Below are 27,764 nucleotides of genomic sequence, written 5' to 3'. Positions count from 1 at the left end.
TGGTCAAAAACAATTTATTACTTTGGTATTAGTCTCTCCCTGCTCAAATTTACTCAAGAAATTTTAACATGAAACATGTCAGGATAGTCTAGACAGCTTGAATATGTATAAATAACAATGACAATAAACAATATATAAAAACAATAACCTTAAAATAAGACAATTCGTTCTCAAATCAAGAGAGAGGTCCTAACAGCCTGGAAATACACTGGCCAGTTGCTAGTTACAACTATAAGGAAAATTAGCTAACTAAACTGTTAAGTTTGTGCTTTCTGCAATTAAGATTTTTAACTTAAAACACATTCACTCTTTCATTTTCCAATGAAAGATAATCTACTCTCAGAAGTAGGGTTAGCATCGTCATAGCAGTCTGGCTCCTTAACAAAAATACGTGAAGTCCAGTGTACTATAATGGCCTACGAAGCCTTTGAAATTAGCTGTGAACCAAAGTATTTACGCAAATTCAAGACACTATCTAAGGATGAAAGGTAACAGATCTGTCGTCTCCTTTAGAGGGAACCTAGAACTCAAACGTAAAGACTTCATTCGGAGCTGTCCTTAAATATCGAATCTCTCCTCACAAACACCGTGTCCGTTTTCTTCATAGTCGTCTCTTGTCACCACCATATCTTCAAAATCATCGTTCTCAGAGATGAGTTTTCCACCTTCCCAAGAATAAGTAATGGGGCTAAAGACGTGAAAGTGAGGCACATGAAACAGATGATTTACAGAAACACTAAGTTGTGAACATTACTCTGAGGCAATCTCTACCCCCCCCCCCATGTGACAGGAAATCAGAGCAGGTGTGAACTGAGCCTAAGCTTCCTAAGAGTAAAGTCACTCCGAACAAAAGGAACCTTGGAGGCCACTACTAGGAAATCTTCCCCCCAACATACACCTGGGTCCTGATTTTACAGATATTCTAAATGATTTTTTTTTGTTTGTTTATTTATTATTGGACAGAGACAGAAATTGAGAGGGGGAGGGAAGGTAGAGTGGGAAAGACACAGAGAGACATCTGCAGCCCTGCTTCACCACTCGTGAAGCTTCTCCCCTGCAACTGGGGACCAGGGGCTTGAATCTGTGTCCTTGTGCACTTAACCAGGTGTGCCATGCCTGGCCCCAAGATATTCTACTTCTCATAAAAAATAAGACTACAGGGGGCCAGGAGGCAGCTCAGTGAACAGAGTACTGGAGTTTCATGGTGAGGTTACTAGCTCAACCTCTAGTATCAAATATGCCACAATGATGTTCTGGTTCTCCCTGTCTCTCATTAATGAGTAAAAAGAGCTTTAAAATACTGGAAGAACGGAAGGCAGGCAGGAAGGCACAGCAATGAGTGGGGCAATGTAGCTCAGTGGGGTCAAGCCTAGGGCCCTGTACTCCAGCTGCAGAGCCACTGGCTGTTCCCCCAACCCCTCCCTCCTTTATTTTCTTTGTTTTATTCACCAGAGCCCTGCTCAACTCTAGTTTATGGTGGTTGTGGGGATTGAACCTAGGACCTCAGAGACACAAGAATGAAAGCTTTGTTGCATACCATTATGCTGTCTCCACAGTCCAATAACTAAATATTAAACATAAACTCTTGCTGGCAGAGGACCAGGGGTAGGTGGGGAGCGCAAGCTCAACCTCCAGAGCACATGTCAGGGCTGACTCTCCAAGAATATGAATCTGAGAAGCAGTTCAAGGAGAAAGAAGCCATCAATGAATGCAGGAGAACTGGCTTGGCCAAACCAGAGCCCTCAACTCCAGGAACATTTTTAAAGACATGTCTAAAACTGCTGTCACTACCTCCAGTGTCAGGATAGCTGCATCCTCCTCTCTGAAGTGTACTACTAGAATTCCATCCTGACCTCCCTGAGCAGACGATCTCACCAATGTGTCCTAGAACCCCACTTCCCCAGAGCCCTGCCCCACTAGGGAAAGACAGACACAGGCTGGGGGTGTGGATCCACCTGCCAACACCCATGTCCAGCAGAGAAGCAATGACAGAAGCCAGACCTCCCACCTTCTGCTCCCCATAAAGAATTTGGGTCCATATTCCAGAGGGATAAAGTATGGGGAAGCTTTAGAGTTGGGTGGTAGCGCAGCGGGTAAAGCGTACTTGGCACATAGCACAAGGACTGGAGGAAGGATCCCAGTTCGAGCCCCCAGCCCCCCACCTACAGGGAGGTCATTTAACAAGCGGTGAAGCAGGTCTGCATGTGTCTATCTTTCTCTCCCCCTCTGTACTCCCCATCCTCTCTCCATTTCTCTCTGTCCTATCTAACCATGACATCAATAACTACAACAATAAAACAAGGGCAACAAAAGGGAGTAAAGTGGATCTTTTAAAAAAAAAAAAGAAAGAAAGTAGTTGACCTAAAGAAATTTTAAAATTTCTCTAGAATAAAAACTGATTTACTATAGGAAAGTGGCCTTATGTTAATTAATCAACCTTTGTGGCTGGCACTCTCCATACTTTAATTGTTTATTTGTGGAGTGAACTATGAACTGAGCACTACGAAATTTTGGCTTATGGTGATGAAGGGGATTCAACCTGGGACTCCTAGTGTTTCAGGCATAAAAGGCTATGGTGCTATCTCCCGGGCCCACTTCACTCCACTCCGTTCTCTGAAATGCAAACATTCATTTCAACTTCTGAGAATAAAATGATGACTCAACATTGAAGTATGGCAGCCAAGGTGACAGAAGCAGGCTTTAAACTCAGGTTTCAGCCCCCCTTTCTATATGAAATGGCCTCACTGTTTTGCTTCTATGTAAGCCAACACTTACTTTTCAGGCAACACAACAGAAACATCGTAATCTGTTGGAGTGAGACATCGAACTTCTGAATAAACCCGATCCCTAAATCCTGGGAAGAGGGAATTTCCTCCTGTCAAAACGATATTCTTGAAAAAATGCGGCTGCATTTCTTTAAAAAAAAAGAAGAAGAAAAAGGATTAGAATCTGTTTAGATTTCTACAGAGGGAATGAGAGTTTAAGTAAAAGCAATTAGGGGTTACAGTTACTGGTTGAAATACCATTTTTATAACTAAATAAATTACAATTTATGGCATTCTATAATGAAGTTATAGTTTACATAAGTAAATGCATTAAGCTGTGAAATATGGTCTCATAGCTCTTTTCAAGTAAGGATGTGAGAAAGGATTTGAACTATTGGCTTTTATTTGAACTTTTGTACACAGAGCTGTGCAGAGATGAGCCACAAATGCTTCACCATGACTGGTCTTAACCAGAAACGAGGGTCTGGCTTAGAATGTCAGCCAGTGTAAGGTCAGAACCGAGAACCAGGATGACATTGTGACTTGAAAGCGCAAATTTCCATCTATCTGAGACAAGACACATTTATTATACAACACCTACATTTCCTGGTGAAAGAACCCAGCTCAAAGAGTCTCAGTGCAAGCAGCTCTAATGACGCAAGATTCAAGGGCATTACGTGATCTGGAACTCTGCAAGTAAAACAGACTTGCCATTTGCTGGAAATGAATCAGAAGAAACAGATGGCTCCTCTGGAGTTCAGAGCTAATGGCATTTAAATATACATACATACATATACCAGTATATATTGTTACATTATTCATGTACCTTCAGGTAAATTCTGAATGGAATAGACAATAGCTTCTGGAATTCCCATCTCTTGAATGCCTATGTCAGAAGGATTAAAAAGGATTTCTGGAACAGCAAATCTCTCATTTGCCAGACGAAGAATTTGTTCCCCTGATTTATATTTTCCACTTAACACCATTTCTTCCCTAGGCTTAAAGAAAAAATAAAAGTTTAGACAGTATTACCTAGTTCAAATGACTAATAGTAATTAGTAATATGCAACATGAAAATATTAACCAAGTTCTTGGAAGTTGCAGGGCTTTCAAAAATCATGTTGGCACTACATTGCCTGCCCCACCTCACCACCACCCTTTTAAGACAGGCTGGTGAAAGAGACCACAATACCAACACATCCTCTGTGGCAGGGCTTGAACCTGGGTCCTGAACATGGTAACACAGCACACTATCCAGGTAACCTATTTCATTAGCCTTGCACTGCTTGTCTTAACCTGGACATGAATGATAATTTGAAAATTCTATCTTCAAAGTAATTTAATTACAATAATTCTAAAAAGATACACTATTCATAATACTCTAGGAAAAACGGAGACTATAAACTGCTTGTAACCAATCAAGCTACTATAGTAAAAAATATTATTTCTTACAAAGATATTATTATTCTTTCACAACAGAATGGAAAATATGTCCAATAAATTTATGAACTCATTTAAAAGTGACCTTGGCTTGGAATATAACTAAAATAGACCTACTAGCTATTTCTAAAATGGAGACCCCAAATCTTCATCTATAATATTCCAGTCTTTAGGCTCATGATTAGTCAACAATTTGGCTTTATATGCTAATTCTTCTTTAGCCACCAGGATCCAGATGCTACCATGATGCCAACCAGACTTCCCTGGACAGACAACCCCACCAATGTGTCCTGGAGCCCCACTTCCCCAGAGTTCTGCCCCGCTAGGGAAAAAGAGAGACAGGCTGGGAGTGTGGGTCCACCAGTCAATGCCCATGTTCAGCAGGGAAGCAATTACAGAAGGCAGACTTCCACCTTCTGCATCCCACAATGACCCTGGGTCCATACTCCCAGAAGGATAGAGAATAGGAAAGCTATCAGGGGAGGGGATGGGATACAGAGTTCTGGTGGTGGGAATTGTGTGGAGTTGTACCCCTCTTATCCTATGGTCTTGTCAGTGTTTCCATTTTATAAATATTTTTTTAAGTGACCTTGGCTTGAAATTAAAGGAGAAAATGAAGTTTGTCAGTACTCAAAATAGTTTGATAGATGTAGACTTCAACCCTAGGTAACAAAAGATGAAAGTCTACCTAGGTTGACTGCCCTGAGTTTACAAATGATCATGTGACTTACCCCGGCTTAAATATCTTAACAGGGAAAAAAGGCCAGAACTAGATATCTTTGTAGAACATCAGCTCTAAGCCATTACTGCAGCTATAGTAGTTTCTATTTCTTTCTTTTTTCTTTTTTTTTTTTTTACCAGAGCACTGCTCAGCTCTGGCTTATGGTTGTGTGGGGGATTGAACCTGGGACTTGAGAGGCTCAGGCATGAAAGTCTCTTTGCAGAACCATTATGCTATACCCCCAACCAGTAGTTTCTATTTCCAAGTACAATTCCAGAAAAGATTTTTATCTTAAGATATGATATGAACAAAGGAATTTACGGGATTATGGTTTGGTGCCTGCAGGATGAATTCATGACTCCCAGCAGCCTTTTTTTTTTTTTTTTTTTTTAAAAGAATTTCTAGGGATGACCAGGAATTGCTATTTTAGTCAATGTGTACCACGGTTACTGAACAACTTTCCTACATTTCATTCTGGCCATTAAAGAAGTCACAGGGAAGCAGTGGTGGTACATGCAGTTGAGCATACATGTTACAATGCACAAAGACATAGGTCCAAGTCCACTCATCCCCAACCTTCGGGGAGAAGCTTTCCAAGTGGTGAGGCAGTGCTGCTGTCTCTTCCTTCCCCTCTGTCTCCCTCTTCCTTCCTGATTTCTGTCTCTACACAATAAAAAATATATATATATATAATTAATCCCCAATAAAAATAAACAAAAATAATAATTTCATTATTGTTTAAAAAAAAAAGAAGAAAGAGAAGTGACCAGTTCACATCACAGTGGCTCATGCTCCAAGACAATGTACCTATAAAGTGCATGCCTGACCACACAAGAAGGCCAGGGCTCACGTCTCCAGCACCTAAATCTATTTGTGCTGGAGAAATGCCCACCAGTCAGTCATCAACAACTCTGTACGAGCCTGCTAATCCTAAGTAGATATGAAATGTTTTTCAAGTTATGACGGAGGTGGCTGCTAAAGGAAATACTGATGATTTTTTTAATTACCTTACAAAAGCCCTTTTTAATTGTACTGAAGTCAGGTAAAACATAATCTATCATTACTGTATTTTCTTCTCCTTTCAACCTGGAAAACAAAAGAGACTTATGAACTATTTTAATTATACATAAGACTAACCAAGAGTCAACTTGCCAGTTCTCAGATTACCATTATACGTACTTTGCAATATCCATGTCTCTGTAGAAATCCTGAGATACATAACACACATCTTCTTTCACTTGATTAATCACATGTGTTTCATCCATAACGTGTAGCTGCCTAAGAAAGAAATGACGTTGTGTTGTGTGCGGCCCAGGAGTTTGAGTGGTGGCCAGGACAGTGGCAGACTGACACCATGGACGCTGGAGCAGTGTGCTAGTTGTCTTTACCATAAATAACACAATCTTTTTTTTTTTTAATTATAAAATGTGAAATAAAGGGGGCAAGGCAGTAGCACAGTGGGTTAAGTGCACATGGTGTGAAGCGAAAGGACCATCGGAAGGATCCTGGTTCAAGCCCCCGGCTCCCCACCTGAAGGGAGGTTGCTTCACAGGCGGTGAAGCAGGTCTGCAGGTGTCTCTTTCTCTCCCCCTCTCCATCTCCCCCTCCTCTCTCCATTTCTCTCTGTCCTATCCAACAACAACGACAGCAATAACAACAATGATAAACAACAAGGGCAAAAAAAGGGAAAAAAATAGCCTCCAGGAGCAGTACATTCATAGTGCTGGCACAGAGCTCAGCAATAACCCTAAAGGCAAAAAAAAAAGCCTTTTTTTAATTAAAAAATAAATAAATAAAATAAAGTAAAAAGTGAAATAAGAAATAAATGTCACTGGATAGAGGAAATATAGCATAAGGATTATACAAAAAAGATTGTCATGCCTGAGGCTCCAAAATCGCAGGTTCATTAATTAATTTTACTTTTGACACTTTCCTCTGTTTATGTTGAGGGAGCTGTGCATAAAAGTGACTGTGGCCCAGGTCTTACACGTGTGCGCCAGGCACTCTTTACAGCCGTCTCCTTAGCCCGTCTCTTAGACAGTCAGAGAACTGCCAGCTGATGCTGCAGCCAAGGGCAAGAAATCATTCCAAGTCCTTCCACATACTACCCCTCACCCTGACAAATCAACGCTGAATATCACCTGTAAGATATGATCTCCTTCAGATGATTGGTCAGGAGCTTCCCCCCTACATTTATCCTAAAGAGAAGAAAATGAAATTTGGTTCATTTATCACGTTTCTCTCAGTTTTATCCTAAAAAAAAATTAAGAGCATGGAAACTGAATGTAACTCACCGGATGATTGCCTCTTTTTTCTTTTTGCTTCTACAGTAAGGGACTATGTGTGTAAAGGAGTAGCCACTATCCACTATGATACAGCACAATTCAGAGGGGTTATCTCGAAAGTATCTATGTGCACTGAGAGCTCCAGCTGTTTCAAAAGAAAAGAAGAGAAAAGTAAATTAAATTAAAAAGTATAACTAATTTTAAATTTGAGCCAACAAGATAATCACAAAGATAAGAAAATTTAGTTAGAAATAATGGTCATGGAGTCACAAGTTCTTTGCAGGATTTAATCTTTAAAACATCAACATCACATTCACATATTTATAGTTTGAGTCCCCAGCTCCCCACCTGCAGGGAATTTGCTTCACAAGCAGCGAAGCAGGGCTGCAGGTGTCTATCTTTCTCTCTCCCTCTGTATCTCCCCTACCCTCTCAACTTCTCTGTCCTATACAATTGAAAAATAAATAAATAAAAGCCCCACTCCCCACCTGCAGTGGGGATGCTTCACAAGTGATGAACCAGGGCTGCAGGTGTCTCTCTCTTTTTTAAAACCCAGGTAGTTTTAAACTTTATTGGAACAAAAACATGTTGAGAGAGAGAGATTTAAAAAAAAAAAAAAGGGAGAGAGATGGAGAGCTGACCCATTTACAAGCTAGATGGTCACATGGTGGTGCTGGGAGAGAGAGAGAATGGTAGAGAAAGACTTACATGATGCCGTCTAACTTACAAAGAGAGCCAGGTGTCTTTCGCTATCCCTCCCTATCTCCCCTTCCCCTCTACACTTCTCTCTGTCCTGTCTAATAAAAATGAAAAATAAAAAAGGAAAAATGGCCACCAGGAGCAGACCCCAGCAATAAAATTTAAATAAATAAGTATACGTATGTACATATAGAGAGGGAGGAGTCTGATCACATCATTTCTAAGGGTGTATTTAGTTTTTTTAAATTCTGTATTTCATTTAACGCAAATATAAAAGAATATCATCCAGTGTGTCTTCACCCTACTAATACCCATATTCATAGAACTTCAATCAAAAACTGCTACTCACCATTTACTCTTAATACCGCTTGAAACTGGTATTCTTCAAATAGGATTTCATTCATTGATTCTTGAATTGAAGTGAAGTTAAAATATGGCTCTGTGATAATAATATTAGTATCTAAAAAGTCAACCTATGTGAGAAACAGATATCAAAAGCTTTATAACTTCACTGTTATAATCACAAGCACTAATTAACTGTTTTTTTCAACTGTCAATGCAAGTTTTTATTGGCCGTATATACAATTTAAGCTATTAAAATCTGTACAATATCTACAAATTAAATAATTATATGTCTCCAGCAACTCTTGTAACACAAAACTGATGGGCCAGGGGAAAACAGAGCAGGCAGGCTGAGTGCCTGCCTGGCCGGGAACCTTTCCTAAACCCAAAAGGCGAGGGGGCCTGGCCCTACTGCTCCCCGCTCCCAGGTTCAGGCTTTCCAATCCAAAGACAAAAATCAAAACTCGAAGCCGGGAAGACAACCACAAGGAAGCAATTTCCCATCCTTGATCCTTCCTCTGAGTATAGCGGGGGTGGGGGTGGGGGTGGGGGGGTGGGGGGGTGGTCGCGGTTTTCAGGGTTCAGGAGCAGCCCGCGGATTTTGACCTGCTCAAAAGAGTCTTGGGAGGGGCTAGGTGGTGGCACATGTTGAGTGCACATGTTACAATGTGCAAGGACCAGGGTTCAAGCCCCCAGTCCCCATCTGCAGGGGGAAAGCTTTGCAAGTGGTGAAGCGGGGCTGCAGGTGTCTCTCTGTCTCTGTCCCTTTCTATCTTCCCCTTCCTTCTTGAATTCTGGCTGTCTCTATCCAATAAATAAATAAATATAATTTTAAAAATTTAAGAAAAAAGTTTTTTAAAAAGCCTTGGGTGTTGGTCTGCTTCTAAATCCTGCTTCTAAGACCCCTTCTGTTGCGTTGCTTGAGGCTGTGGTCTATTTACATCATCACTGTTTTCATTGGTTTAATCCCCACTGGTTTGCGCTATTTTCCTTCTCCTCACCCCCTATTCTACGTACTTCCCCTTCCTGACACTTCGGCCTCAGGAGACATAAAAGACAGGGCATTCTAATGAAGAGAGACTGGAAGAGATCACTGTTGAACTGCATCCCCGCTCATCAATAAAGATTGAACTGCGTTCCCAGCTCAGCCACGAGTCCCTGGTCGTCTGTCTCCTGTGAAGCTAGCCCGGCATTGGGGAGGGGGCGGATTCCCTGACGCTGCCCGCCTGCCCCGCCACCTCCGGACATTCCTTCCCCTGAGTTGTGTGGTTGCCGAAAAAGTTGTGGGAATGCCACAGGGCACAAAGGGCACAGCCACTGTCACAAAGGGCTCCTGGGGGGGCTGGACGAAGGAAGCCCAGAAGGGGCCAGGCTGTGGGCTCCTTGTGGGCTGACCCCGGGGACTCACACTTGGGACCCACACTGGGGACTCATACTGGGGAGTCACACTTGGGGACCCACACTTGGGGACCCACACTTGGGGATCCACACTGGGGACTCACACTTGGGGACTCACACTTGGGACCCACACTGGGGACTCATACTGGGGAGTCACACTTGGGGACCCACACTTGGGGACCCACACTTGGGGACCCACACTTGGGGATCCACACTGGGGACTCACACTTGGGGACTCACACTGGGGACCCACACTGGGGACTCACACTTGGGGACCCACACTGGGGACCCACACTTGGGGACTCATACTTGGGGACCCACACTGGGGACTCACACTGGGGGACCCACACTGGGGACTCACACTGGGGACCCACACTGGGGACCCACACTTGGGGACTCACACTTGGGGACCCACACTGGGGACTCACACTTGGAGACTCATACTGGGGACCCACACTTGGGGACCCACACCGGGGACTCACACTTGGGACCCACACTTGGGACTCACACTTGGGGACCCACACTTGGGACTCATACTTGGGGACCTACACTTGGGGACTCATACTGGGGACCCACACTGGGGACTCACACTTGGAGACTCATACTTGGAGACTCATACTGGGGACCCACACTAGGGACTCACACTTGGGGACCCACACTTGGAGACGGAGTGAATACTGCTGGGCACTGCGGCACAGCTTCACGCAAGTGGGGCTCGGAGGGGCTGCCTCTCTCAGGAGGGCGGGAGACTGGGCTCCTGGGGCTGTTTGACTTCTATAAGGCTCTCAGGGGACAGGACTTGCCATGTCACTATCTAATGAGGGGACAAAGTGAAGTACACAACTAGTGACATGGCTAGGATTTAAATCCAAGGGTTCTAGGTACAGAATTCATGCACTTTAAGCATTACTCAAGTCTAATGCTCTTAACGGACCATTAATAAAGTGCTACTGCCTAGTTTTTACAAGACAGTTATGCAGAAATGACATCATCACAAGTACTGGGGCTGTGTGCTTCATCATGTCTTCCCACCCATTGTTAAGAAGATTCAAAGGAGGGGCCAGGTGGTGGCGCACCTGGTTGAGTGCACGTTACAATGTGCAAGGACACAGGTTCAAGTCCCCGGTCCCCACCTGCAGGGGGAAAGCTTCATGAGTGGTGAAGCAGTGCTGCAGGTGTCTCTCTTCCTCTCTATCCGCCCTTCTCTCTCGATTTCTGGCTGTCTCTATCCAATAAATAAATAGATAATTTAATAAAAGAAAATTTAAAGCTTGTGGTCCGGGAGGTGGCTCAGTAGATAAAGCATTGGACTCTCAAGCATGAGGTCCTGAGTTCAATCCCTGGCAGCACATGTACCAGAGTGATGCCTGGTTCTTTCTCTCTCTCTCCTCCTATCTTTCTCATTAATAAATAAATAAAATCTTTAAATAAAAAAGGAAAAGAAAAGTTAAAGCTTAATATTTCCTCAGTACACCTAAAATCACTCTGTAGACATCAAAAGCACTAAGCTCCATTTTAAGTCACACATTCAGATATGCAGGTGCAAGGTTTTATAAAATAAGACAGTGAATTGATCTAATGAAAGTCAAAGTTTAAAATTTTAATCTTGGACTTCATACAGAGTATCTCTCCTCAGGGGCTGGGTGGTGGTGCATCCACACACAGTGCTCAAGGACCCTCGCCTCATCTAAAGGGGAGAAGCTTCAGAAGCAGTAAAGCAGTATCACAGGTCTCTTTCTCTCCCTCTCTCTCCCTATGCCCCTACCCTTTCCATTTCTGTCTTTATCCAATATAAGTAAAATTAAAAAAAAAATCAGAGTATTTCTTCTCAAGTTCCACTTCAAAATTACGTCCAGTTGCATTTTCTTAATAGTTAGAACATGTGGTCCAGGAGGTGGCGCAGTGGCTAAGGCACTGAACTCTCAAGCATGAGGTCCTAAGTTCGATCCCTGGCAGCACATGTACCAGAGTAATGGCTGGTTCTTTCTCTCCTCCTATCTTCCTCATGAATAAATAAATAAATTATTTAAAAAATATATTCAGAACATTAGAATTAAGTACAATATGTTAGGTGGCTTCAATATGTACTATAAACTATTCAAAGGTTGATAAAGCTTAAAATATAAATATTAGAAAGACATGGAAATAGAAATTTGAATACATACGCCCACTTGTTACCTGATACATTTCTTTTCCAAAAAGGTAATCCCAAACTTGTCTCTGAACATCCCAATTCACCAAGTAGCCCTGGAATTTAAAAATATAAATTTAATTATCAAGAACATATTAACAGTTTTTGTTAAATAAGACAGCTACATCCTAAGCCACTGACATCCATACACCAAATGTTGTTAGATTTTCAAAGCAATTATATGGCTATATATTTCATCTTTAAAAAATTAAAAGGAGGGGGTGGGGTGGCACATTTGATTGAGCACACACATTAACAAGCACAAGGACCTGGGTTCTAGCCCTGGGGCCCCACCCACAGAGGGTAATTTCATGAGTTGTGAAGCAATGCTACAGGTGTCTCTTCTTTCTCCTATTTCCAACTCCCCTCTCAATTCTCTGTCTTATCAAATATAAGACCCCCCCAAAAAAATAAAAGGTTAAAAGAATTCAAATACACACCTATATGCAGAGATACTTCTATTTGCTTAAATTAATGTAGTTATCTCATTTAGCTTTAACATAACTACATAAAAAAATTTTTTTTTGATTCAATAGAAATACCTATGACCCATAACTAAATCATGGTTATTTCTCTATCTTTACTTCTTTTTTCTTTCTTTCTTTTTAATTTTTATTTATTTTAATGAGAGAGATATACAGAGCCAGAGACCAGAGCCCTGCTCAGTTCTGAACTATGGTGGTGCTGGGGATTGAACCCAGGACTTCAGAGCCTCAGGCACAAATCTTCTGAATAACCATTATGCTGTCTCCCCAGCCCTGTGGTTATTTTTCTAGCAAGACAACGTGAATCTTTGGTTTTAATAATTAGTTATAATTTAAATAACTTTTTCCAAGGCTGAGGAGACAGAGTAATGGTTCTGAAAAGACTCTTGCCTGAGACTCTGAGGTCCCAAGTTCAATGCCCAGCACCACCATAAGCCAGAGCTGGGCAGGGCTCTGGGCTCTCTCACTCTATATATTACTCTCAATAAAATAAATAAATAACATTTAATAACTTTTTCCTTCCCATCAGTCTAAATAAATATTTTCTCGCATACAGAAATATACATATAGATTTAAATACTACCTTTAAATCCAGGTCTGTAATGCTAGAAATCACATAGTACTGAAGTACCTTCTGAAAAGGGAGGATGTAGAAGAGTCCAGAAGGGTCTTTTATTTCCTCTATCTGGTTAGCAGTAAAAGTTTTAAGCCGTGCTGTTTTTGACCTGAACTGACAGTTAGGAATAACTCTACAAGCAAAGAAATAAATAACGAGTGCTTAGTTCACAGAAAATACAAGTAGCTGGCCACCACATCTGATGCCCGCCATCCATGGAGCTTGGTGCTGTTGACATTCGTATGCAGAACGCAGGCGGGGGTTCAAGGCTCCTGCGTGCCAGACACCTGAGCTGCTGGCGTCCAACTTGCTCATTGATTTTAGTGAGAGAGAGCAAGGAGAGGGGAACATGGACAGAGAGACATCACTCCCCCAGCCCTCCAGTCCCCACCACAGTGCTCCTGTGTGGTGCTGAGGCTTGAACTCCGGACCTTGTGCACCATGAGGCACTCGCGCTACTGCCTCCTATCCCTGGCTGCCATCTTAAAAGTGAAAAGGATCTCATGCCTGAGGTTCTAATGTCCCAGGTTCAATTCCCTGTACTACAAACTGGAGGGAGCTGAAATAAACCAGCGCTGAGTAGCTCTGGAGAGGGAGAGGGAGAGGGTGGAGGGGAGGGAGAGAGAAGGGCTTGCAGACAGGGAGGTGGTGCAGTGTTAGCATCTCAATCTTGAGGTCCCGAGTCAATCCCCAGCATGCCATGTGCCAGAATGACGCTCTAGTTCCCTCGTCCTCATCAATAAAGGAATTAGGGGCCAGGGCAGTGGCACAGCCCACTGAGCACACATGCTACCAAGCACAAGGACCCAGGTTTGAGTCTCAGTTCTCCAGCTGCAGGGGGGGGGTCACTTCACAAGCAGTGAAGCAGGCCTCCAGGGGTCTATTCTCTCTCCCTTTCTTTTTTTTTTAAATTAATTAATTTATTTATTTATTTATTCCTTTTGTTGCCCTTGTTGTTTTGTTGCTGTAGTTATTATTGATATCGTTGTTGGATAGGACAGAGAGAAATGGAGAGAGGAGGGGAAGACAGAGAGGGGGAGAGAAAGACAGACACCTGCAGACCTGCTTCACCGCCTGTGAAGTGACTCCCCTGCAGGTGGGGAGCCGGGGGCTCGAACCGGGATCCTTAGGCCGGTCCTTGTGCTTAGCGCCACCTGCGCTTAAGCCGCTGCGCCACCGCCCAACTCCCTCTCTCTCCCTTTCTATCTCCCCGTCCTCTCTCAATTTCTCTATGTCCTGTCAAATAAAAATTACAGTGGTCTGGGAGGTAAATAAAGGTTTGGACTCTCAAGCGTGAGGTCCCTAGTTCAATCCCCGGATGCGCATGTGCCAGAGTGATGTCTGGTTCTTTCTCTCTCCTCCTATTGTTCTCATAAATAAATAAATAAAATCTTTAAAAATAAAAATAAATACATAAATAAAATAGAAAATAATTAAAATTACAAAGAAAAAAGGGGAGGAATTGACAATCAGGAGTGGTGGATTCATAATGCAGGCACGGAGCTCCAGCGATAACCCTGGTGGCAATAAAAAAGTAACAGAGGGCTGGGGAGATAGCATAATGGTTATGCAAATGCCTTAAAAGGCTGAAGCTCTGAGATCTCAGGTTCAATCCCCAGCACCACCATAAGCCAGAACTGAGCAGTGCTCTGGTCTAAAACATAAATTTTAAAAAAAGTAACAAAGAAAGAAATTACATACTTTCTTTTTTGACTGTAGTTATCATTGTTGTTGCTGATGCCGTTGTTGTTGGATAAGACAGAGAAATGGAGAGAGGAGGGGAAGACAGAAAGAGGGAGAGAAAGACAGACACCTGCAGACCTGCTTCACCGCTTGTGAAGCGACTTCCCTGCAGGTGGGGAGCTGGGGGCTTGAACCGAGATCCTTACGCCTGTCCTTGCACTTTGCACCACCTACACTTAACCCGCTGCGCTACCACCCAACTCCCAAGAAATTACTTACTTTTAAAAGAGATAGCATAATGGTTATGCAAAAAGACTTTCATATCTGAAACTCCAGAGTTCCAGGTCAATTCCCAATACCACCATAAGCCAGAGCTCAACAGTGCTTTGGAAAAGAGGAGAGAAGAGAAGAAAAAAATATAGGGAAGGGGTAGATAGCATAATGGTTATGCAAACAGACTCTCATGCCTGAGGCTCCCAAGTCCCAGGTCCAGTCCTCTGCGCCACCATAAGTCATAGCTGAGCACTGCTCTGGTAAAAAAAAAGAAAGAAAAGAAAAGAAAAAAGAAAAAAGAAAGAAAGGAAGAAAAGGGGGCCGGGTGGTGGTGCACCTGGTTGAGCGCATGTGTTACAATGTTCAAGGACCCAGGTTCAAGCCCCCAGTCCCCACTTGCAGGAGGGAAGCTTCAGAAGTGGTGAAGCAGTACTACAGGTGTCTGTCTCTGTCTCCCCTTTCCTCTCAATTTCTGGCTGTCTCTATCCAATAAATAAAAGACAATTTAAAAATTTAAAAAGAAATATGCATATACTTTTTTTTTTAAGGAGAGGACTGGAAGATAGCATAGTGGTTATGCAAAATGTCTTTCATTATCTAAGGCACCAAAGGACTGAGGTTCAATTCCCAGCACCACCATAAGCCAGAGCTGAGCAGTTTTCTGGTAGAGAGAGAGAGAGAGCAAGTTTGAGAAACAACTCAATATCAGACATGTTTTGCCAAGTAGGAGACCCTGGACTTCATGGCAGAGCATACACTTTGTACCAGACATGCCCCCGGAGTTCCACTCTTTCTACACAAACCTATTCACAGGCCAAAAAGGGGTGGGGTGAGAGAGAAAGAATCTGTGAATACGACAGACCACTGTGGCTTTAAATTTTATTCTTACGGAGACAGTATCGTGGTTATGCAAAAGGACGACCATGACTCCAAGGTCCCAGAACTAGAGCTGAGCAGTGTGCTGGGCGGGAAATGTTGTAAATAAATCTATTTATTTGTGTATGAATGATACTGCAGAATTTCTGCTTAACTATCAACCAGGTCAGTCCAAATGAACACTTCAAAAGGCTTAGGCACGAAGCCTTCAAAGTCACCAGCCATTATGGATACTGCTATTTTGGGGGGTGGGGTGCGGTAAGGATGGAGAGATGTTTGAGGATCAACAAGGAACTCTGAGAATTTGATGACAACGATACCATAATGGGGGAGTGAGGAGGTGGCATATCAGGTTAAGCACATAGTACAAAAGACGAGGACCCACTCAGGGATCCGACTAAGATTCCCTGGCTCCTCGTTTATGGGGGGGAGGTCGCTTCACAAGTGGTGAAGCAGGTCTGCAGGTGTCTTTCTCCCTCTCTGTCTTACCCTCCTCTCTCGATTTCTCTCTGTCCTATCAAAATATAAACAAATAAAGGTAGAGCCACAGAAGCAATGAATTCACAGTGCCAGCACTGAGCCCCAATGATAATCCTGGAGGGGGGAAAAAAAAAATAACACCAAAGTCGGGTGGTAGGGCAGTGGGTTAAGCGCAAGGACCATGTAAGGATCCCGGTTCGAGCCCCAGCTCCCCACCTGCAGGGAAGTCGCTTCACAGGCGGTGAAGCAGGTCTGCAGGTGTCTTTCTCTCCTCCTCTCTGTCTTCCCCTCCTCTCTCCATTTCTCTCTGTCCTATCCAACAACGATGACATCAATAACAACAGCGATAACTACAACAGTAAAACAAGGGCAACATAAGGGAATAACTAAATATCTAAAAAAAAACCACACACACTATAATTGGGTCCCCACGAAAATGCTTAAATACACAGAATACTGTGCACTGTTGCTGAGGAGTTATTCTGATGCAGTCTCCGCCCCTAGGTTTTTCTACGCCCTGCAAAATCCTAGAGTGCCCCCTTCAACCAATCCTGGCCCTACACGTCACCCCTGGTTGTCGCCCAATAAAAAGCCCCCTCACCCCCCCCCTCGCTCTGGGCTCTCAGCTCTCCCTCTCTGAGGTCTCGCTCCCTGCCCTCCCCCCATGGTCAGGTAGTGGGGACGGCCATTGCCGGCTGGCTCCACGTGGTCTGAACCAAACCCCCCCCCCCATCCTATAATAAAGATTTGTGTACCCCTTTGCCCTGGACGTCCGCTCTCTTCTCCGCGGTGCAGCCCGACACCAGACCACCACAACAACATCTGGCGCCCATCGTGTTCCGTACCCACACCACGCCCGGCCTGAGGTCTCCGAAACTGCCCAGACACAGTTTTCTAGGAAATTTAAATTGGCTTAGGCAGTATCTCTATCTGCCCACAAGCTGCCTCCAACCACTGTTTGACCTGTTGAAAGGAAACAAACAGCCCTCTTCAAAACGTAAGTTAACTCCCGAGGCCTCCTTGGCACTGGAAAGGGTTAACCAGGCCCTCCAGGACATGCACCTTGTTCGATGATTCTCCTCCTCCTCTACGGTAAACCTTCAAATCTTCAACTCCACCCCCACAGTAGTAGGGGTACTGTGGCAAGACCATGGGGTTCTCGAATGGCTTCACACGCCAGTAGGCGGAGCTCCAAGACTCCTCACTGAGATAGACGTGTTAGCATTCATGGTTCGCCAAGGGAGAAATAGGTCTGTGCAGGTCTTAGGGAAAGAACCGGATTTAATCATTCTGCCCTTTTCTCTCACAGATACAGAGTGGCTTATACGCCATCATTCCCGCTTTGCCATAAGCTTCGTGGGGTTTCCAGGACAAATAGATAACCATTTTCCTTCTAATAAATTGATAGCTTCTTTACCTCTTCTGCCTCTACTAGCACCTAAACTTTTCTCTCGGGATCCCATTCCCTCTGCTCCTATAATCTTTACTGATGGCGGAAAAAGGGGAGCTGCTGCCCTTATATATTACCCAGACAAACAATCTCCTAAACCTCTCTTTACTGAGCTTCCTGATAATTCCCCTCAGTACAAAGAACTTTATGCTGTTTTTCTTGCACTAAAAGCTGTACCAGAATCCTTCAACCTTTTTTCTGACAGTGTGTACACTGTTAACTTACTTCCATGGCTTGCTCGTTCGTATGTGAAAATTGATGACAACCCACTTTCCCCTCTCTTGATTCAAATCGCCTCTATGCTCTGTTCTCGAACCCAACCACTGTATATTCAGCACCTTCGTTCCCACAGCCCTCTTCCTGGTTCCCTGTCTGAAGGGAATGCCGCAGTTGACCGCCTTGCCTCCACAGGAACTTTCCCAGTCTCTGTCTCTGATCCTGCTAATTTTCATTCTCTAACCCATGTTAATCTTAAAGGCCTTCGAGCTCGATTCCCTGATGTTCCTGTACCACAGTTAAAACATATCCTCGCTACATGCTCTTCTTGTGCAAGTCTCATAAAGGCACCTGCTATCCAGACCCTTGGGGTTAACCCCCGATGTTTAAAAGCTAATGCTATTTGGCAAATTGATGTCACCCACATACCAAACTTTGGCAAACAAAAATATGTGTTTGTCTCAATTGATACCTTTTCTAAATTTATGTGGGCTACAGCTCAGACAGGAGAAAGTGCTAAAAAGCCTGTAAGCCATATGCTCTCTTGTTTTGCCGTTATGGGGGTCCCATTATTTTTGAAAACAGACAATGCACCTATGTTTACAAGCAAACAATTTAAAGATTTTTGTTCCCTCTGGAAGATTACTCATACCACGGGCATTCCCTACAATCCACAGGGACAAGGCATTGTCGAGAGGGCCCATCAAACTCTGAAGGCTCAACTAAATAAAGATAAAGGAGGAACATATCCCCCCAATATCCAGCTAGCAAAAGCCTTAACTACGTTAAATCTCTTTAATATTTACAATAACTCGGTCTTACCCCCTATTATTCTTCACTGGCAAACACCATCTACCCTCCCATCTATTAAGGTCAAATGGAGAGACCCACTCGATAAAATTTGGAAAGGGCCTGACCCATTATTGACCATGGGAAGGGGTTTCGCATGCATTTTTCCTCAAAATTTCTCTAAACCTGTCTGGGTTCCTGCCCGCCATGTCCGACAATACCCGCAGGATGGCGCTGTTATTCCTGAAGAACAAGAAATACTACAAGAGGACCAGATGCAGGATACATCCCAGGACCCGTAATACGACATGGCAGAACCTACAGAATCTGGCTCACAGAGACCTCTATCCTATGTATGTCTTATGTTATAACTGGCCAGTTGTTTTTGTGAGTGAGTGTGTTGAATGACAAGAAAACTTTTTTTTTGCATGACCCAGATGGAGTACTCTAAAAGGAGTACTCTAAAAGGTAATTGGCCTTATATAAAAATGCTGGACGCAGCCAAAGTTTCTGGAGACGTCCAGAAACATTCCAAAATTTTTTTTCTTTCTCCCTCTTTTGATTTTTATATATAGTTTTGGTATATATGTAAGTGTTTAGTCTTAAACTGTGTGACTAATGACAGATTTAAATTTGTTTTTAAATAATGTGTTTTTATAACAAAAGTTCTTTTTCCTCCAGTTTGTTATAACTAAATGTTTATGGGTATGTCTCAAGTTTGGTAACACTAACTTAACGGTCAAAAGTGTAACCCTACAGCTACACTTTTACCAGACAAGGTAAAAATTAATTTGTTAAAGTAACTTACTATTTAGGTAAAAGTCTAAATGTTCAACGTGACTATTCATTCCCAAAACTAAACTATATAAATTTTATATACAGGACACCTTTGAAGGGCCCCCAAAGGTGCCCTGTAAACTATCTTGTGGAAATTAATCCACAACAGATCTGGCATCAATCTGGCACTGTAAACGTTAAAATCATTGTCACGAATATGCGTTAACTCTCTAAGCAATTTGAGTCTGTTTAAAATACATATTTTAGCTAAAATTGGTCTCAAGATCCTGCGGTAGAGGCTGCTACAGGAGGTCACATTAGATGACCTTTAAATAAAATCATAAAGAGATTCTAAACCAATTATAATCATCGAGGTATCAACTATAACAAACCTATAAATTGTTACAAGTTCAAATTAACCACGAGAACCAGATTGTTTGTGTTTCTTTCACAGGAATCCCGGAAAAACCATCTGAACCCCTGCACACCCTGACGTCACCCACTAGATGGCACGACTACCGTGGCACACCCACCGAAACCCTAGATGTCACTCAACGCGATCTGAAGAACCTGATACACGAACTCCAAGGACAGAACTTTCTTCATGCCTGGTTACCGTTCCTGCTTCTGACCTGCTTGTCACGTGTTGGCAGTTCCAGCTGGCTATCTACAGAAAAGCAACATTCCAGCGGCTGACCTCCCTCATGCAGCGTTGCATCCCCTGCCAATTCTTCCCCTAGCCATCTACTTCGGACTGAGACTTGTATCGGACTTTCTGACATACCCTATATACATTTTACACAATTTTGAAGCAACTTATTTCCCTTCACGCTGCTGGGTTTTCATAGACTGATCCTGAGTAATTCATAGACTTTACAGACTGTTGCCTTGAGGACTATACAATGCCAAATAGCCCCTCTGTTTGGTGGGTCATGCCTCCCGCCTCCCCCTCATTATGTACCCTTGCCCCTTTCCCCACCCAAGCAGGAAATGTTCCTTTACACACCAATCCCTCCCTTCACACCACACTGGCTTTTACTTCTCCCCTACTTGTCCCTTCCTGTTTTGTTATATCATTTAGGTTTATGCCCAAAAGGTTTCTGCCCCATGATAGTCTTTTACAGACTTTGTACATCTTATGCAATTACTAGATAGAAAGATAGAAAAGATGTAGAGATATTGTGAAGAGATGGTTGAGCAGGCTGCGCTTAAACCTATGAGATGAGTCTCTCCAGGTAAGTCTCTCTCTCTAAAGAGGGGTTGAGCACAGGAGGATGCATAAATCTCACAAGGTTGGCAGCCATTTAAGCCTTCCCTCCTCCACAGAAAGTCCTACATCTTCCCACCTGAGCATGGCATTCCTCTAAAACATTTAAGCCTGCTCCATTCCATTTTTCTTTACTGTGTCCATTTAGATATAAAGGGATAGGAGGAGATGTTGCTGAGGAGTAATTCTGATGCAGTCTCCGCCCCCAGGTTTTTCTACGACCCACAAAATCCTAGAGTGCCCCCTTCAACCAATCCTGGCCCTACACATCACCCCTGGTTGTCGCCCAATAAAAAGCCCCCTCACCCCTCCCCTCTCTCTCTCTGGGCTCTCGGCTCTCCCTCTCTGAGGTCTCGCTCCCTGCTCTCCCCCGTGGTCGGCCATTGCCGGCTGGCTCCACGTGGTCTGAACCAACCCCCCCCCCCATCATATTATAAAGATCTGTGTACCCCTTTGCTCTGGACGTCCGCTCTCTTCTCTGCAGTGCATCCCGACACCAGACCACCACAACAACAGTGCACAATTCCTGAGAGCTAGACTTGGGGTAGTAGGGATACTCAGGAATTGCTTCTTAGCTATTTCCAGCTGCAAGGTTAAGACACAGATCCCACTTGGGGAGCCCTTTAACACAAACTGACAATGGAGTCCTGAATGTCCCAGCTGTGACCATGGACTGTGAGCTCAGACTGACAGGGACTCAGAGGTCACACAGGCTCCTGTGCTGAATGTGAACAGACATGGGCCCTGGGTCAGATCAATGGGTTTACAGTTAAGTATTTATATACTTCCTTCATGTTTGAGGGCAACTCTCTGCCCTTATTCAGTTTTCTAGTTCTATTCCCAACTCTGACACCAACTCCCAGACCATATATATATTTTTTGTTTGTTTGTTTGTTTGTTTGTTTTTTAACCAGAGCACTGCTCAGCTCTGACTTATGGTGGTGCAGGAGATTGAACCTGGGTACTTGGAGCCCCAGGCATAAGAGTCTGTTTGCATAACCATTATGTTATCTATCCCCTTCCCTGTAATGTTTTTAGCCCCCCTACATGTTACTGTCAGGCTCAGGCAAAAATCACTAGTCATGGGCCTCTTGGAATATACCTAAAACAGACTTCCTAGCTTCTTTCCACCTAATGGCCCCTAATTCCTTCCACTCTACTCTTACCTTTAGGTTCCTGGTTATTAAACATTTTTAAAAATATTTTTATATTTATTTATTTTCCCTTTTGTTGCCCTTTTATTGCTGTATTTATTATTGTTGTTATTGATGTCGTCATTGTTGGATAGGACAGAGAGAAATGGAGAGAGGAGGGGAAGACAGAGAGGGGGAGAGAAAGACAGACACCTGCAGACCTGCTTCACCGCCTGGGAAGCGACTCCCCTGCAGGTGGGGAGCCGTGGCTCAAACCGGGAACCTAACTCCGGTCCTTGCTTTGTGCCACGTGCGCTTAACCCGCTGCTACCACCGACTCCCGTTATTAAACATTTTTCTCTGCTTTATATCTTAACCGCCTTTCAGCCACCAAGCTGCAGATGCTGCCATGACACCATCCTGACCTCCCTGGGCAGACGGCCTCACCCATGTGTCCTGGAGCCTCCCCTCCCCAGAGCCCTGCCCCACTAGGGACAGACAGACACAGGCTGGGGGTGTGGATCCACCTGCCAACACCCATGTCCAGTGGAGAAGCAATGACAGAAGCCAGAACTCCCACCTTCTGCTCCCCACAAAGAATTTGGGTCCATGCTCCCAGAGGGGGAGAAATGTCAGGGGAAGGTGCCCAGAGGCCTCTGAACACCAACGCCATCATGACCCAGAGAGAGAACAGGAAGAAAGGAGGAACATTTGGATGTAGTAACAGGTGTAGGTGTGACTTGGAAAGGAAGAGAAGATGGGATCATTAAAAAAAAAAAAAAAAGATTATTGTTATATGGGAAACATATATAGGGAATGTTATGCATGTACAAACTATTGTATTTACTGTTGAATGGAAAACATTAATTCCCCAAGAAAGAAATAAAAATAAATTAAAAAAAAATAATAATAAATGGCATGGGCGGGGGAGACAGCATAACGGTTATGCAAACAGACTGTCTTGCCTGAGGTTCCTAAGTCCCAGGTTCAATCCCCCCGCACCACCATGAGCCAGAGCCGAGCAGGGCTCTGCTGTTTCTCTGTCTGCATCTCTCTCAAAAATAAAATAAGTAAAAATAATCAAAAAGGGCGCGTCTATACAAACGCTGACCTCTAGACGGCTGTAGAAATAACAAACAGCCCATATCGGCGACCTCGGGAGAACTGCCGCTCAGGAGCCTCCATGGAGGGACCGGGGGCTCCGGACTCCGGGGGTGGGGACGGCTTGTCATGTTGTAGGTAAACAGCAAATCACTGATGGAAAACGAGGGGCCAGTGCTGGTCCGCACTCCCAGATAAAGGTAAAGAGGGACAAAGACAGGAAGCTTCCAGAGGGGATGGGACCCGAACCCGGCGGCGGCACTGCGCTCAGGACGGCCGTCGCTACAAGTCACTAACAGAGCATTACAATGAACCCGCAGGAGCTGCAGCGGCATGTCCGCGCGCCCGGCCCGGGACCAGCACTCACGAAACGCTGTCATGGCTGTAGCCGATCTTGGCGTTGTAGGCTCCGTTATCCAGCACCAGGGTAGCCATGCTGGCCGGAAGCGCTGCCCTGCGACCCGGTCCTCCTCGGCCCTCTGCTCACGCTGCTTCCGGCACTCTATGGTGACGGTGGGCGGGGCCTGACGCGAACTTCCTGTCTCCCGCGGCAACGGAGGACGCCGGAAGCCAGAAGCCGGAAGCCCGAAACCGGAAGCTGCACACGGCAGTGATGATGTGGCCGCCGCGGTGCTTCCGAGCCTGCTGAGCCTAAGAGTGCGCGGGCGCGCAAAGCACAAGGACCAGCTCAAGGATACCGGTTCGAGCCCCCGGCTCCCCACCTGCAGGGGAGTCGCTTCCCAGGCGGTGAAGCAGGTCTGCAGGTGTCTGTCTTTCTCTCCCCCTCTCTGTCTTCCCTCCTCTCTCCATTTCTCTCTGTCCTGTCCAACAACAATGACATCAATAACAATAATAATAACTACAACAATAATGAAAAACAACAGGGGCAACAAAAGGGAAAATAAATTTTTTTTTAAAGTTAAAATTATAGGGTTTTAGAGTGGTCTGCAATTAGACTCAGATTAAATAATAAGGCCATTAATATTCTGTGTTCAATTTATGTATTTTAAATGAAACTGCAGGGTAATCTTTCAAGATTTTTCATTATAAATATAGAAGTAGTCTTGGGGCTGGGTGGTGGCGGGTCTGCTTGAGCCACATGTTATAGTGCACAAGGTCCAGGGTTCAATACCCCAGTCCCCACCTGCAGGGGAGTCGCTTCCCAGGCGGTGAAGCAGGTCTGCAGGTGTCTATCTTTCTCTCCCCCTCTGTCTTCCCCTCCTCTCTGCATTTCTCTCTGTCCTAACAACGACGACATCAATGACAACAACAATAATTACAATAAAAAAAAAAAAAAAGGGCAACAGAAGGGAAAATAAATAAATAAATAAATATAAAATTTTTAAAACATTTTTTAAAGAAAGAGTCTGCGGGCTAGAGGGTGGGCATATAGCATAATGGTTCTGCAAAGAGACATTCATGCCTGAGGCTCTCAAGTCCCAGGTTCAATCCCCCACACCGCCATAAGCCAGAGCTGAGCAGTGCTCTGGTACAAGTAAATAAATAAATAAATAAAGTCTTTAAAAAATAAGTAAATAAAGATATATATATATTTGAAAAAAAAAAAAAAAAAAGAGGCCGCCGCTCGACCGCCGGGGAGGCTGTTTGCTCCCACGCTGTCTGTCTGTCCTCCCAGCTTGGCCCGCTGCCCGCTGCTTTGACCGCCTGTGTCTAATGGTATTTTCACACCTTTCTAGGGACGTTGCTCGGAGACTGAACTGGAAAACGGCGCCATAGAACTGGTGTCAGTGTCTCTGGCCAGCAGCTGAACAGAGGCCAGCCACCTGGAGTCTCAAATAGATGTATATAGGGGTCAAGTGGTGAAGCAGGGCTGCAGTTGTCTCTCTCCCTCTCTGTCATTCCCTTCCCTCTTGATTTCTGTCTGTCTCTATTCAATAAGTAAAGATAATAAAATTTATACATATACATGTAATATATATATATTTATTTTTTAATTTTATTTATAAAAAGGAAACACTGACAAGACCATAGGATAAGAGGGGTACAACTCCACACAATTCCCACCACCAGAACTCCGTATCCCATCCCCTCCCCTGACAGCTTTCCTATTCTTTATCCCTCTGGGAGCATGGACCCAGGGTCATTGTGGGATGCAGAAGGTGAAGGTCTGGCTTCTGTAATTGCTTCCTGCTGAACATGGGCATATATATTATATATATTACAGTGCACAAGGACCCGGGTTCAGACCCCTGGTCCCCACCTGCAGGGGGGAAGCTTTGCTAGTGGTGAAGCAGGGGTCTCTCTGTCTCTCTCCCTGTCTGTCTTCCCTACCCTCCTGATTTCTGGCTGTCTCTAGCCAATAAATAAACACACCACAAGCTGGAGAGATAGCATAATGGTTGTGTGAAACACTTTCATGCCTGAGGCTCCAAGGTCCCAGGTTCATTCTCTGGCACCGCCATAAGCCAGAGCTGAAAAGTGCTAATATATATATTTTAAACATGGGGAGGGCAGTTGGCAGTGTTTGTCGCAGAGCACATGTTACAGTGCCTGAGGACCTGGGTTCAAGCCCCCAGTTCCCACATGCAGGAGGGAAGTGTTAACCAGTGGTGAAATAACACTGCTGGTTTCTCTCCTCCTCTCTCCCTTTTTCCCCTTTCTCTCTTTAATCAATAAACACTATAGCATTATAAAACAAAAGGCACTGGACACATGGTAAGACATTTGCCACGGTCAATGACCAGAGATCACACCCCCACTTCCCATCTGCAGAGAGGAAGGAAGCTTCAAGAGTGGTGAAGCTATGATGCATGTGTCTCTGTCTTGCTCCCTTTCTATGTCCACCCCTCCTCTCAGTTTCTCTCAAATCAAATTCGTTTAAAAAAAAGAGAGAGAGAGAGAGAGAGAGAGAGAGAGAAAATGGTACCAGCAGCAGTGGATTCATCATACAGGCACTGATCCCCTAAATGATAACCCCAAATGCCATAGGAATAAAATCAGAGATCAGATTTGCTTTATTGAAAGTATAATTGGCCATCATACCACCTAGCAAGTATGACAGCACTGCAAAATGTCATTCAAAAATGGAAGGTTCTTTTACAATCAGAGAGAGGGTGGGATAAGGTTATGATCAAAAGGAAAGGGATTACAGCTTTCCAAGCCACCTTCCAAGGAGAGAGAAATACTTAACATTCACTAGTGCTAACCAAGGAGAACCTGACACACTACCCTGAAATTCTACTTTGTCTGGGGTGGGGAGAGATGAAAATAAAATAAAATTCAAGAGCCAGGCAATAGTGTATTCAGTAGAGCAGACATGTTACTCTGTGCAAGAACCTGGGCTCAAGCCTCTGGTTCACATCTGCAGGGTGAAAGTTAAGCAAGCAGTGAAGCAATATTGCAGTTGTCTCCTTTTCTCTTCCCATCTCTATCTCCCTCTTTCCTTTCATTTTCTGTCTGTATACAATAAACACAATAATCAAAAAAATTTTAAAATATGATTTTTTTGTCTCCAGGGTTATTGCTGGGGCTCAGTGCCTGCACCATGAATCCACCACCCAACCCCCCAAAAAATACAATTTCTGGAGTCGGACGGTAGCACAGCAGGTTAAGCACACATGGAGCAAAGTGCAAGGACCTGCGTAAGGATCCCAGTTCGAGCCTCCAGCTGCCCATCTGCAGGGGAGCCACTTCACAGGCGGTGAAGCAGGTCTGCAGGTGTCTGTCTTTCTCTCCCCCTCTCTGTCTTCCCCTTCTCTCTCCATTTCTCTCTGTCCTAGCCAACAACGACAACATCAATAACAATAACTATAACAACAATAAAAAAAGACAACAAGGACAACAAAAGGGAAAATAAATAAATAAATAAAATTTTAAAAATACAATTTCATAAAATACAGAAACATCTTTAAGGTTAAATCTTGGTGGGGGTGTGGCATAAATGACTCTGGGGTTGTTCATATTTTTAAAACTAATCTTACAGGGGGCCAGGAAGTGGCACACCTGGTTACCAAGCTTTGGGACCCAAGTTCAAGCCCCTGTTGCCACCTGCAGAGGGAACGCTTTGTGAACATTGAAGGAGGTCTGCAGGTTTTTTGTCTGTTTGTTTGTTTTGCTTTCAGGGTTATTGCTGGGGCGCGGTGCCTGCACTATAAATTCACTGCTACTGTGGCCATTTTTTCAATTTTTTTTAATAGTACAGAGAGAAATTGAGAGAGGAGGGGAAGAAGATAGAGAGGGAGAGAGAAAGAAAGGCACCTGCAGACCTGCTTCTTGGCTTGTGAAGTGACTCCCCTGCAGGTGGGGAACTGAGGGCTCGAACTAAGCAGGTCCTTGAGCTTAAACTATGTGCACTTAACCCAGTATACCACCACCTGGCCCCCTCTTACCTCCCCTCTCAATTTCTCTTTGTCTTATAAAGTAAAAATAGTGGGGAGGGGAAAGAAAAATGTGGGTGCCAGGAGTGGTGGATTTGTAGTGATGACACTGGGCCCCAGCAATAACCCTGCTTATAAATGTTTAGGAGCTACTCTCTGCCCTGATCCAGCTTTCTAGTTCTGTTCTCAACTCTGGCACCATCTTCCCAGACAATACTTTTAGCTCACCTTCATGCTAGCTGTCAGGCTTAGAAGAAGAAAAACTACTAAAGTTATGGGCCCCTTGGAATATAACTAAAATAGATTTCCTAGCTTCTTCACACATGAAGACCCCAAATCTCACCTGCTCTATTTCTATCTCTAGGATCCTATGTATTAAACAATTTGTTCTAATATATATATATTTCTGCTTTATATTTTACTATGTTTCAGCCACCAAG

At 44.1% G+C, this 27,764-nt stretch overlaps 1 protein-coding gene and 1 long non-coding RNA gene across 3 annotated transcripts; one reads left to right on the top strand and one right to left on the bottom strand.

The window, feature by feature from the left end:
* On the bottom strand, positions 1 to 23,511 carry ACTR6 (actin related protein 6). Of its 2 annotated transcripts, XM_007536647.3 has the most exons (11): positions 23,355 to 23,511; positions 12,958 to 13,075; positions 11,829 to 11,897; positions 8,260 to 8,383; positions 7,221 to 7,356; positions 7,068 to 7,124; positions 6,106 to 6,204; positions 5,934 to 6,012; positions 3,592 to 3,763; positions 2,776 to 2,914; positions 1 to 688 (listed from the first exon to the last, which is right to left on the bottom strand). In XM_007536647.3, exons 1-11 carry the CDS (start codon positions 23,420 to 23,422, stop codon positions 559 to 561), a joined length of 1,191 nt encoding a protein of 396 aa, XP_007536709.1. In that variant the 5' UTR covers positions 23,423 to 23,511; the 3' UTR covers positions 1 to 558. The 2 variants fall into 2 exon arrangements, with proteins under 2 accessions (XP_007536709.1, XP_060051577.1); XM_060195594.1 differs by lacking the exon at positions 6,106 to 6,204.
* An 89-nt stretch (positions 23,512 to 23,600) lies between these two features.
* Positions 23,601 to 24,907, top strand: LOC132539333 (uncharacterized). The gene is made up of 2 exons (XR_009550583.1): positions 23,601 to 23,743; positions 24,685 to 24,907. It is a non-coding gene; the product is annotated as an uncharacterized LOC132539333 (long non-coding RNA).
* The last annotated feature ends 2,857 nt before the right edge of the window (positions 24,908 to 27,764 follow it).

Source organism: Erinaceus europaeus, chromosome 7 (genome assembly GCF_950295315.1).
Source record: "Erinaceus europaeus chromosome 7, mEriEur2.1, whole genome shotgun sequence".
Classification (NCBI taxonomy): Eukaryota; Metazoa; Chordata; class Mammalia; order Eulipotyphla; family Erinaceidae; genus Erinaceus; species Erinaceus europaeus.
The sequence above is the reverse complement of the archived record's forward strand: the minus strand, read 5'-3'. Positions and strand labels throughout refer to the sequence as shown.

Coding starts and splice junctions, on each gene's coding strand:
- ACTR6 (XM_007536647.3), bottom strand. CDS start 23,422: ATGGCTACCCTGGTGCTGGATAACGGAGCCTACAACGCCAAGATCGGC. Junction 11,898..12,957: donor ACATCCTCCCTTTTCAGAAG/GTACTTCAGTAC, acceptor TTTAAATTCCAG/GGCTACTTGGTGAATTGGGA. Junction 6,013..6,105: donor AGAGACATGGATATTGCAAA/GTACGTATAATG, acceptor TTTGTTTTCCAG/GTTGAAAGGAGAAGAAAATA.